This window comes from Brassica oleracea, chromosome C3 (genome assembly GCF_000695525.1).
Source record: "Brassica oleracea var. oleracea cultivar TO1000 chromosome C3, BOL, whole genome shotgun sequence".
Classification (NCBI taxonomy): domain Eukaryota; kingdom Viridiplantae; phylum Streptophyta; class Magnoliopsida; order Brassicales; family Brassicaceae; genus Brassica; species Brassica oleracea.
The window spans coordinates 54,188,526-54,200,263 of record NC_027750.1 but is presented as its reverse complement, the minus strand read 5'-3'; the positions used below and the strand labels follow the sequence as shown (position 1 = coordinate 54,200,263).

General features: G+C 36.2%; 1 protein-coding gene across 1 annotated transcript; it reads right to left on the bottom strand.

Moving 5' to 3' along the window:
- Positions 1-7,835: 7,835 nt before the first annotated feature.
- LOC106330945 (cytochrome P450 79B1-like) lies at positions 7,836-10,736 on the bottom strand. The gene is made up of 2 exons (XM_013769331.1): positions 9,696-10,736; positions 7,836-8,760 (listed from the first exon to the last, which is right to left on the bottom strand). Exons 1-2 carry the CDS (start codon positions 10,734-10,736, stop codon positions 8,128-8,130), a joined length of 1,674 nt encoding a protein of 557 aa, XP_013624785.1. The 3' UTR covers positions 7,836-8,127.
- Positions 10,737-11,738: the final 1,002 nt, after the last annotated feature.

The window sequence follows — 11,738 nt, the reverse complement described above, 5'->3', positions numbered from 1 at the left end:
CATCAATATGCTGCATATAAAATAGGGTACAAGTCAGAAGATATCAGACGACTTACTGGTAAGTCGTCTACGTAGAAGACGACTTACTAGTAAGTCGTCGGGTAAGTCTTCTACGTAACCGACTTACCAGGCGACTTATTGGTAAGTCGTCTACAAAGAAAAATTATCAGTAAGTCATCTAAGTCATAGCAGAAGACTTACACAGTCCTCCAGCCACTCTAAGGAGGTCCAGAGGATTTGATACCACCAAGTTCTACTTGTCCGTGGTTTTTTATTGAGAGGTGTTCTATAATGACTGTAAACACAAAATGTTGAAAAGCAATCCACTTGATTTCCTTAAGGTACGTCCCAAACCCCTCCCTCATGGCATCAACTATGTCCTTGAACATGGTTTTAATATCCTCTTTGGTCAACCCACCAACAGTCGTATGAACCTCTTCACTAGCCTCTGCAGCTACCTCTTCACTAGCCACTGCAGCTGCCTCTTCAATAGCCTCTTCACTAGCCTCTTTACGAGCTTTCTTCCGAGGTCTTGGAATGTCTTCCTTCACTACCTTTTTCTTCGCTGGACTCACAACCGCCAGCTTTGTATTGACCTAAGTACCGGTGACTTCCCAGCAATCCACGGTTTCTTTACAAACATGAGTTTAATTATGTTCTCCGCAGGCGTGTCCTCAACATCAAACTCCCATTTTGGAATCATTTCGCCAATGTCCTTCTGAACAAAGTTGATCACCCTAGTCTGCAGTAAATAGAAGATATGAACTTAGATATTTGACGGATTAAGAAAGATGGAAAGAAAAGACTTCGCAGAAAACTTATAATTAAGTCGTCTGATAAGTCTTCCAATTAGACGACTTAGTAGAAGACTTATAATTAAGTCGTCTGGAAAGTCTTCCTGCTGGAAGACTTAGTAGAAGACTAATAATTAAGTAGTCTGGATAGTCTTCCCAGACGACTTAATTATAAGTCTTCTACTAAGTCATCCAGCTGGAAGACTTTCCAGACGACTTAATTATAAGTCTTCTACTAAGTCGTCCAGTTGGAAGACTTATCAGACGACTTAATTATAAGTTTTCTGCGAAGTCGTCCAGATTGAAGTAAATATCTGACTGAGGATAGCCTCTTTAAACTGTCTGCGTCCTTTGCGACTCTTATAAGCCAGTATCGGTGGAGACAGATTGTTTGGGAGAGGATTACCATAATTAGCACCCAATTCCGGCAGAGCTGTGTACACCCAGACCTGGAGAGCTTGCGCAAACCCATTAATAGTGTAACAACCCGAAATATCTCTGCCCTTCACAGAGTCCATCAGCACCTTAAACGCGACTCTCCCCCATGGATAATTCTCAAACCGTTCTAGCTCCATCACTATCCTTGCCAGACTAACCCGTGTAGGGGTTGAATACTTTCTCCCTTCAATGTATCCAGTGAAGATGGCAAGGTATGCGAGCCGCTTGCGATCATCCCGAGACCACCCTTCGCATCTCTCAAGTGCTGCTATTATCTCCTGAGTAGATGGCCCAGCTTCGACATGAACTCCCAACATCTCCCATAAAGAAGTCAACTCCTTTGAAACGACACAGTGAGGTCTCTCAAAGTCCTCGATGTACTCGCAGTTTACACCAGTGAGGTTTTCAAACTCCAACAGTGAAAACCTCACAGGTTCTGGACCAACGAGACTCCACAGCTCATACTTCTTCTTTATGTCCAGCTGGAAACCGCGCATGTAGTGAATCAGCCTTGAAGCCCAATCAAATCCCAGCTCTTGGAACTTGATGAAAACTCCCAACTTCGACTCCTTCAGCTCTTCATATTCATCATCATGAAGAGGTTTCTTTAAACCAGTATGCAACGTCCAACAAGTATGTTACAAAATGCTATGCACTGCGGGGGGCTCTTCCCCTAATGTATGTATCCTACGGGGGAGTTCTGGTATATCCATTTTTTTGCCTGCAAAACAATCAAAGACAATCATCTCAAAACAATCAAAGACTTATAATTAAGTCGTCTGGCAAGTTTTCCAGCTGAAAGACTTATAGTTAAGTCGTCTGGAGCTGGAAGACTTTGCAGACGACTTAATTATAAGTCTTCAAAGACTTCCAGCTGGAAGACTTTGCACACGACTTAATTATAAGTCTTCCAATACTTCCAATAGAACATTTTAAAGCAGACCTGAAAATTCGGAGAAGATATAGTCGCCTTCGACATAGCGGTTATATATCTGCAAAAATAGACGTGAAAAAAAGAACGAGTGTATAAATTGATAGAGACAACGTTTTATGTTCATCTTTTCCTCAATCAATCACTCGACAGTAAGATATATAACTTACCGGCGGCGGAGTTCAACGAGACGCCTCAGAGAGAATGGACGCTAGGGTTTCCTCTCAGATCTTATATAGAGGAAGCGTCTGTGAGAACGGTGGTGAGAACGACGGTGATAACAGCGGAGAGATAACCGGCGGTGAGAACAATGGATTAGAGAGAATCGACGGAAATCGCCTTCGAAATCGCCTTTGAGAGAAACAGCGTTAGTGTTTTCTGAATTTCGCGAAACAGTGAATAAAAAAAACACCTTATATATGTCCGGTAAATAATCCGGTTAGGTTTAAAAGTACACTGAAAAATTAAAGGTTCGGTCCGGTTTGGACGACTTACTAGTAAGTCGTCTGTTGATTACTGTACATCAAACGACTTACTAGTAAGTCGTCCCAGACCCTAAATTTAATCTCTAAACTAAATTGACTAAATTAACTAACTAAACACGTTATAAAGCCGTAGTTATACTTAAATAGTGTTTACTATACATAGAAATAAACACACTTAGGTAAATTTCAAAGTTTTTAAAAATATATTTATGCATTCAAAAATCTAACCCTAAGAACAAATACAATACTACAACATATGTTTGCAAAACCTAAACCAAAGAATATCATGATTCACTACTTTCACTCATCTATGTTGAAAACAATTAACTTTTGTTGTATCTTAATTTATATCTCTTAAAACATATGGTAATTACATGATTTCAATTTTTCATTTATCAAAATATTTTTTACAAAATTTTTAAATTATTTCTAAGTAGAACTAGTCCAGACGACTTTCCAGTAGACGACTTACTGTAAAGTCGTCTGGAAAGACGACTTACGTGAGTTAGAAACGTAAAAAAGTTTCGCTTTTTTTGTTTGTTCACAAGGGGTTGGTTGTAATTTCAATAGCTTTTTACGTTACTTTTGCATTTGATTCTAGTTTGGGTTTATTTTTGTATTTGAAATCAAGTTGTGAGTCATATTTGACAATTTTTCTAAAAAAAAAAAAAAAGCCTAATTAGCTAGAAAACCATGAATAAGAAGATATTTTGGAATGTATGTATTTTATTTAGGTAGCTGGATATGTGGAGCAAAGCCAAGTTACCCTCTGTTTCTAGTTTCTCTCAACTCTCTCTCTCCCAGCCGTCACACAAACTTTTGATTCTCGGTGGTCCCCCGGCGTCCGGTTTTCAGATCCGGCGTTGGAGGCTTTCTCTACCCTTTTCATCTTGTCTTATCTTTGCCTTTCATGGAGTGTTCTCTTTCCGGCGATATGTTTTGATTCTGGAATACGACGGAAACCCTTAGTCTTGTTCTGACCGCGGCGGAGCAAAGCAAAGAAGGTGGAAGACAAGACTCTGGAAAAGAAGCAAGTCAGGTGAAGAGGACAGTCCATGAAGGGTCGGCGTTTAGGGTTTGGACAGAGCTGTCGATTGATTTTCCGGTTTAGAATCATTGGCTCTTTCCACCGAGACGGAGGCGCGTGGCTTCGTTTTTCGTCCTCTCCCCCGTAGATCTGGAAGCTGGTCCGTTTCAGCGGCTTGTGGCTCAGTTTCGAAAGGTGAGAGGCGCGTGTAGGGGCGGTGGAACAGACTTGGTGCTTGGTGGCCTATCGCCTTTATCCTCGCCATTGAACGTCGTGGGATCTCTTTCTCTCAACGGCTTGAACGGAGTGCATACGGTTGATGTGTGTCAACCGGACTGGCTCATGAGTCAGGTGCTCCTGAAAATCCCTCATCTGTGTTGGGTCGTCTATGGCCTAGTCAGCGGTTGGATGGCTGGAAATTCTTTTGGACAAGAGGAGTTTAGGCCACTAGCTTGAAAGTGCCTTCAGGTGAAGCTGTTCTTCGGTTCTCGGAGACAGGACGTGTCAAGATCTTAGCTTTTCTCGAGTGGTCAACAGGAGAGTTCGGGTTTTGGTGGCAACATGTTTTGAAGCAAATCATTCGCATTGCCGATTCGTTGTCTTAACCCGGTAGATTTGCTTCTTCTTCTGTGTTGGAGGTGCTGGACTACAAGTGTTGCAGAAGTTTCAACCCAAATTTTTGGGGATGTGCGGACGTTTCAGGTTTCGACTCCCCGACAAGGTTGCAAAGCTACATGTTCCTGGTCACTCGGTTCTTCTAATTGAGAGTATGCGCCTTTAAGGTGTTAACGCGATTGATCATGCACTACACTCATATCTTATGGAATCAATGGCCCGGTCTTTTTTTGTCACTCTCAATTAGTATGTCTCAGATGCCTAGGAATAGTTTTGTAATCTTGTGTTAGAGGTAGAATTAGGTGGTTTAAGAGGCGGTTCATCTCGGGTCGTGGGATGAATTTGTTTCGTTGTGGTGAAAAATACACCGTCGATTCGATTGGGTAGCGTAGGATCCTTCTAAGTGTTCCTAGGTGGTACTAGATCTGGCGGTTGTATGTGGGGTTTAAATCTCTGAGAGGTTAAAACTTTGGTATTCACAATTTGGTTAATGAAAGTTGAAGTTGACCCAAAAAAAAAAAAAAAAAAAACCAAGTTACCCTCTTGTCCCAAGTCACTTAGCGTGTAGGATAGATAGGTCTGCAATTGTCAGACTATGTGTCAGATTTAATATATAGTTTCTTTTTCTTTTTCTTTGAAACATATCTAAATTTGTTTGTTTTATGAGTTTGGAGAAATTCTTGTGTTGTTTTATGAGTTATTTTACGAGTCAACATGTGCAATCACATAGCAATAAAAAATTTTCAAGTTATATTTTATTTATGAAAATAAAAATACTTAGAAAAATACTTGTCAAAAAAAAATTGATGTTGTTAATGCTGTAAGCAAAACCATAAATCTTCTACGCCATCAGCATCCTAAGTCCTAAACACTATCGGCAAAATTCTAAACCCTAAATCATAGGAGGTGAATCTTAGGATTTAGGACTTAGAGTTTAGCTGACTGCGTTAACAAGTTACAAAAAAAATTCAGCAATTAATACTTTTATTATTATTATTTTTTACTTTTTTAGAAAAAATATAATTTGACAAATTTTTATTAACTAACATTTTTAGAGTTGAACACACAATTTACTTAGAGATGAACACTAAAAAAGTCTTTTATTACTAGCTGAAAAACGAATAAAACTTGCCTTCACCTACGATGAATTGTTAAATTCACTTATGTTCTTATCATATTAAAATTAAAAAATAATAATAACTAGAAAAAATGCCAGCGTTAACGCCGTCAACAAAACCCGAAACACAAAACCAAAAACCTTAAGTACTAAAATTTAAACCATAAATACTAAACCCTAAACCCAAAACTCCAAAACTCTAAACCTTAAACCCAAAACTCTTAACCGTAAATCATAAACACTAAACCGTAAATCCTCGGCCCTAAACCCAACTAAACAATAAACCCTAAATTATAACCCAAAACTCTTAACCATAAATCAGAAATGCTAAACATACGTAAAAAAATCATTATTGCTAAATCAAAATCCTAAACCATAAATCCTAATATCGTCAACGCTAACATCGACATCATTTTTTCCCAACTAACATCAGCATCATTATACCAAATATAAACCCTAAACTCAAATTAATATAAAAATTTGAATATAATACAAAACTCTAATTACCAAATCTGAAACCCAAATGTATATCATTTTGTGTATTATTCGTATAACTTCTCATAATACCAGCTATCACGATCAATATATATCTTACATATATTGAAAACAACAAACTTTAGCCGATATTTTAGGTTTACCGATAATTAAATTTGTAGTAGAGGTGTTCAATCCGGATATCGGTTCGGTTTCGGTTCGGTTTTTTTGGTTTTTCGGTGTTTCGGTTTTTAAAAAATACCTACCATATTAAAACCATATTTAATATGGTTTGGTTCGGTTTATATACCGTCGGTTTTCGGTTTATTCGGTTTTATACCAAAAAACCGTAAATATATTTATCTTTTAAAATATTTTGTGAATTTTACTTTATAAGATTAGATATCGACTTTAAATTTAATTATAACATGGCGATATTTTGTTTTTTAAATAATCTATTTTATATTTAATTATTTAAATAATCAGTAAACATATTTATTTAATAACAGTAATAGTTTTATGGAATAAAAGTAAGAAGTATCAGTAATCCATAATACTATCAAACAAAAAAGTAAAAAATATGTTTTTTTTTAATTTGATAAAAAAAAATTTGAACTTAAAATAAAATATTAAATAACTAAAATAAACATTTAAGTAGGAAGATCATACCAATAATATAAATTAGGTATATATTATTAATTATATTATATAATTTACATATACTCATAATTTATATTTTAATTACTCGGTTTATATACCAAACCATATCCATATACCACGGTTTCTTAAAAATGACATCCATTCGGTATATTCGGTACTACCAAATTCAAACCATTTTTTCTATTTCGGTTCGGTTTGGTTTTAATTGGTTTGGTTTTACCGGATTGAACATCCCTAATTTGTAGCAATAACTTGTATAACAAAACTAGAGATCCATCCTTTTAAAACATGATATACATCCAACTCAACAATAATACGCAAGAAAATAAATTATACGCTAACTAAAGTTTTATCCGGCCAATCCAGTGGTTTGAAAAAATAACATCAAACATATCTAGATGTAAATCTGCATATGATACAACTGCTATCAGTAAAATGACCAACTTACTGAGTCGACTCACCCAGTTGGTTAGATATATACTTAGCAAAGATTTCCGATCTAAAATATAATGTTTTTTAACTACATGGAAATCAACAATCTAATGAATATCTTGAATCATCTCGTCCGACACGTGATTCATTGTCGATTCGTATGTTTTTTTATGGAGGAAAATCATTTCTGGATCGGAATCGGAGCACTAATATGCGATTCGGTTGGGTCGGACGAGTCGACAAGCCGAGCGGACACATCTTCAATTTAGGTCTTCAAACAAGGAAAGAACATCATACATTCGATGATGTAAGATCCAAACTGTGTTTTTTATAGACCAAATTGTGTTTTTAATAGACCAAAACAACAATGGGAGAGAAGAAGACTCTGGAAATAATGAGTTTTGAAAACTGCAATTCTATACATATTCAGTCGCGTGAACTAGATTGTTGTAGGGTCTATTCTCTTACATGTAGGGTCAGCAACTAGAACAGCCAGGTCTACATGCATTCCTGGTTGTAGGGTTAATACTGGGATTTAGTATTTCGCACAGTAGCATTTCCATTCAGCTAATATATTTTATTTCTCTGGTTTATCCACCGCAATTACCCTAAAAAAACAATTAAACAACAATAAATTGTTCTTCAATTTTTTCTCACCTAATATGTCTTAATTAGGATAATCCATAATACATCACATTTTAATAGAATTTGAACTCGACATTAGTGAAATTTTAGTGAAACGATTAAACTTTAAAAACTTCTAATAATTAGATGTTACTATAAATTCTAATGTTTTCATGTTTATCTAACTTACACAGTTACATGTACATTTAGATATGTAATTAATTGAGTGATTGGAAATTCAATTTACTTTTTTGCTCAACTTTATTAACACACAATTTGTTATGATGAGAGAGATATACATTAATTGGATAGTCTTCTTAATTAAAAAAAAAAACAAGTTTTATTAAAATTAAAAGAAAAAAAATACTTCCAAATGTCCCCAAAGGAAACAAAACCTCCCCAAAGTAAACAAAACCACACACAAGTTCGATCAGAAATTGACCGATTATCTTCTGGTAACCGGAGATTGACGAAACTTAGATGATGTTATATAAGTACATAGAGTTATTTAGAGTATATACGCCGTCGTTTCACTTCACCTTCGGATAAAGATGCTCAGGCAACCTCAACTCACCGACCATTACCAACGGCTTACACAGAAACATATCATGACTAGACTCCATCAGCTCAACACGTGTCTCATTCTCCGGTAGCTTCCAAGTGAAACCTTGAAGAAGTCTCGCGAGCATCATCGTCGTCAACGCCGTACCCAAAGCCGGTGCAGCACAACCTCTTTTACCGGTACTAAACGAGATAAACCGGAGATCATTCTCAGTCAAAGTAACTTCCGAGCATTCGTTTAGATGTCTCTCTGGTTTAAAGCTAAGCGGGTCAGCCCAAACTTTTGGGTTACGGCCCAGCCCATAACGGCTAAGGAGGACTTGACTTCCTTTAGGGATGTGATATCCGGCGACGGTTGCGTCGGAAAGGGCCACGTGTGGGAGGTTAAAGGCGGCGACGGGATGGAGACGGAAAGCTTCACGGAGGATAGCTTTGACGTAGTTTAGTTTTGGGATGTCGGATTCTTGGACAAGTCTTTCTTTTCCGACAACTCTGTCGAGTTCTTCCATTGCTTTACGGAGGATCTCCGGTTTGTTCACCATCTCCGCCATGGCCCATTCGACGGCGTTTGATGGATTGTCTGGTGCCGCCATTACAAGCTCCTATCATACAGAAACAAGTTTTTTTTTTTTAAGTTGGGCTCTTATTATAGTCTTCATGCAAACAAAAAGCATATGTTCTTAATTTTTTTAGGAAGCACATATTCGTTCTTTGAAAAATAATACCATTTTGAATAAATCTACTTTTCCAATTAAAAAGTAAACGTAAAATGGTATTATTTAAAAAATGTATTTCCCAGTTTTTTTTATTTTACTTAGTTGGCTCTTTTAGTCTTCATGCAAACAAGAAGCACATATTCGTTCTTTGAAAAATATATATAGTTTCGAATAAATATATTTTCCAATTTTAAAGTTAACGCTAAATGGTAATAAAATTTCTAAAAATATTTTTTATATAGATATATATGTTTTACATTTTTATTAGTTAATAATGATAAATTGTAAAAGATTATAAGTTAATGGTTTATACAAATATTATCAATTTAAATTTATGGAAAACAACTAAACACACGGAAATTGATTCATATATAATCATTTTAAGTAAAACACAAAAATGCATAATTTAAAATAGAATGAGTATTATTTTACAAACGAATTTTCTGATTAAAACCTTGTGTTATATATATATATATAAAGGATTGTAAAGTGATTTTTTTTTTGGAGAAATTCTCTAGGATAGTCATTTTTAAAATTTTGTCACAAAAATAACACTCAATGAAGAAAATGACCAAAATAATTTTTATTAAAGGGTAAAAATATATGGTTAACTAATCTAGACTTAGAGTTAAAGATGGAGTTTTGAGGATAAAATTTCAAATTTAAAAAAAAAATAAAAAAAAAATATTCAAAATAATAAAATAAAAAAATGTTATTTTGATCATTTTCTTTTTTGATGTCTATTTTTGTAACAAAAACTTAAAAAATGATTATTTGAAAGAATTGTTTTTTTTTCCAAGGAATTGTAACGTGATTATTACCTTAATGGTGGGTTTAATTTCATCGGCTGTAAGCAATGGGTTTCCTTGTTCATCTTTGATCGAAATGAAAATGTCTAGAAAATCCTCGATTTGAGTTCTCTTTCCTTCTCTCCACATCTTGATCCTTGCATCAATGATTGGATCGTGATACTTGTCCATAATAGCACTCGAGTCTCTCATGATCTTCTCGTGACCGTTAAGATCAAGTCCCGTGAGCATAGGTAGATAGTCAGAGATGCAAAAAGCGAATGTAAACCCTAATGCTTCAAACATAGCTTCCATATGCTCGATATCCTCTGCGGTCGGTCCACCGTCCGGTGCGGCGTTCTCAGAGAACGTTCTTGTTCCGAACATAAGCTTCTTGATAGCGTTTCCGCAGTAATGCCTCGTTACGAACCGAAAATCGACCGAGCCCGAGTTCTTAACCATGTTGTATAACCAAGCGGTTAAATGATCGTTTTCTTCTGCTCTCTTTAAATGAAGCCACCTGTGTCTCGCAGGACAAACGAGTTCCGTCATCACGACTTTCCTCATTTTCTTGAACTGTTCACCGAAGGGAGTGATCACGCAGGTTTTGTATCCGTTAGAGAGGACGTTCTGTGCGTAAGTCATAGGTCTTGAGGCGAAGAGAGCGTCTTGTTGCTTGAGTATCTCACGTGCTATCTTAGGGCACGTGACGGTGACCACGTGAGTGTTTCCTAGTTTCACGCATGCTATCTCAGTGTTTAGCTGCTTCATGATGCTGTGGAGCCACCGGAAAACAGGACGGCTCTTTAGCATCGCTGGAATCATTCCGATGATTGGCCATCCGGTGGGACCTGGTGGGAGAGAAATTTTCTTTTTGTTTCGACTCGTGATCAGTTTTTTGAGAAGCATCACTAGGGTTATAGTCACAAAGGCTTGAAGTATTGTGAGGAGATACATGTTGCTGAACAATGATCCGAAGAGTTTGAGGTAAAATTGTTCAATTCTTTTTGTGTAGAGAATATAGAGAGGGAAAAGAAGAATCGAAGTAAGTTGTCTTTCTTGTTTTCTCTGCATGGAAAAGAGCCTCACCTTCCTATTTATACTATTTTACTGTCAAATGATCTTAAGTTCTTAATACTCTCGTGTGTTGAAAGGGTTATGGAAGATGCTAGGAAAATGCTGGATGGGTCGGGTCCATCTTGAGCACTACCACATTTGTTGAAAATTATTACGATTCCAACATTTCAAAATATCTATATTTTAATATTTATTTAATAATATTCTGTTTGGTTGGGAATTTGAAATATTCTGACTGTTTTTGTAGGTGACCTGCCAAAACTCCTCGTGTTATATATGCACTTAAAAAACAGCAGAAAACAATTAGAGTATTATTCTTCTGTAATATTAGTGATTTAATAGAGTGTTGGGGAATCCAGGATATATATATATATATATATATATGTAACCACTGTTACTGGTTTTACACTGAAAACATTCGTTCGCTGAGAAAATCGAACATAAAGAGTTAGAGAACTATGCAACGGATTATATATACGTTTTAGTGCATCGGCTAATGTTTTACTTTAATAAGCGTCTACGACTCTACTATATAAATCTGTTTACCACCAAACACCTAAACAGAATATTTAAACCGTGACTAAAGTAACTAAACTCAAAATAGTTAGATCCTAGGACCGGATGGCGCATATTTAAAATTATTTAACGTTTTCTTTTGTTAACAATAACATACGCAAGTTCAAATTTGGATGGACGGTGACATAGTGCCAATACTAGTACAAACTACTAAACTATATCACTACAAGAAAACATCGGTATTCTGACGGACATTCCGACGGAAAATGAAATCCTCGGAATTTCCCGAGGAATTTCCTCGGAATATCCCGATGGAATTCCGAGGAAATATCAATCCGTCGGAATATTCCGAGGAAATTCCGAGGAAAAGTGTGTTCCTCGGAAAAGACCGATGAATTCCAAGGAAATAGTATAGGGATTTAACAAAATTCCGAGGAAATTCCGACGAACTAGTGATCGATCGATGCGTTTTTGGACATAAAT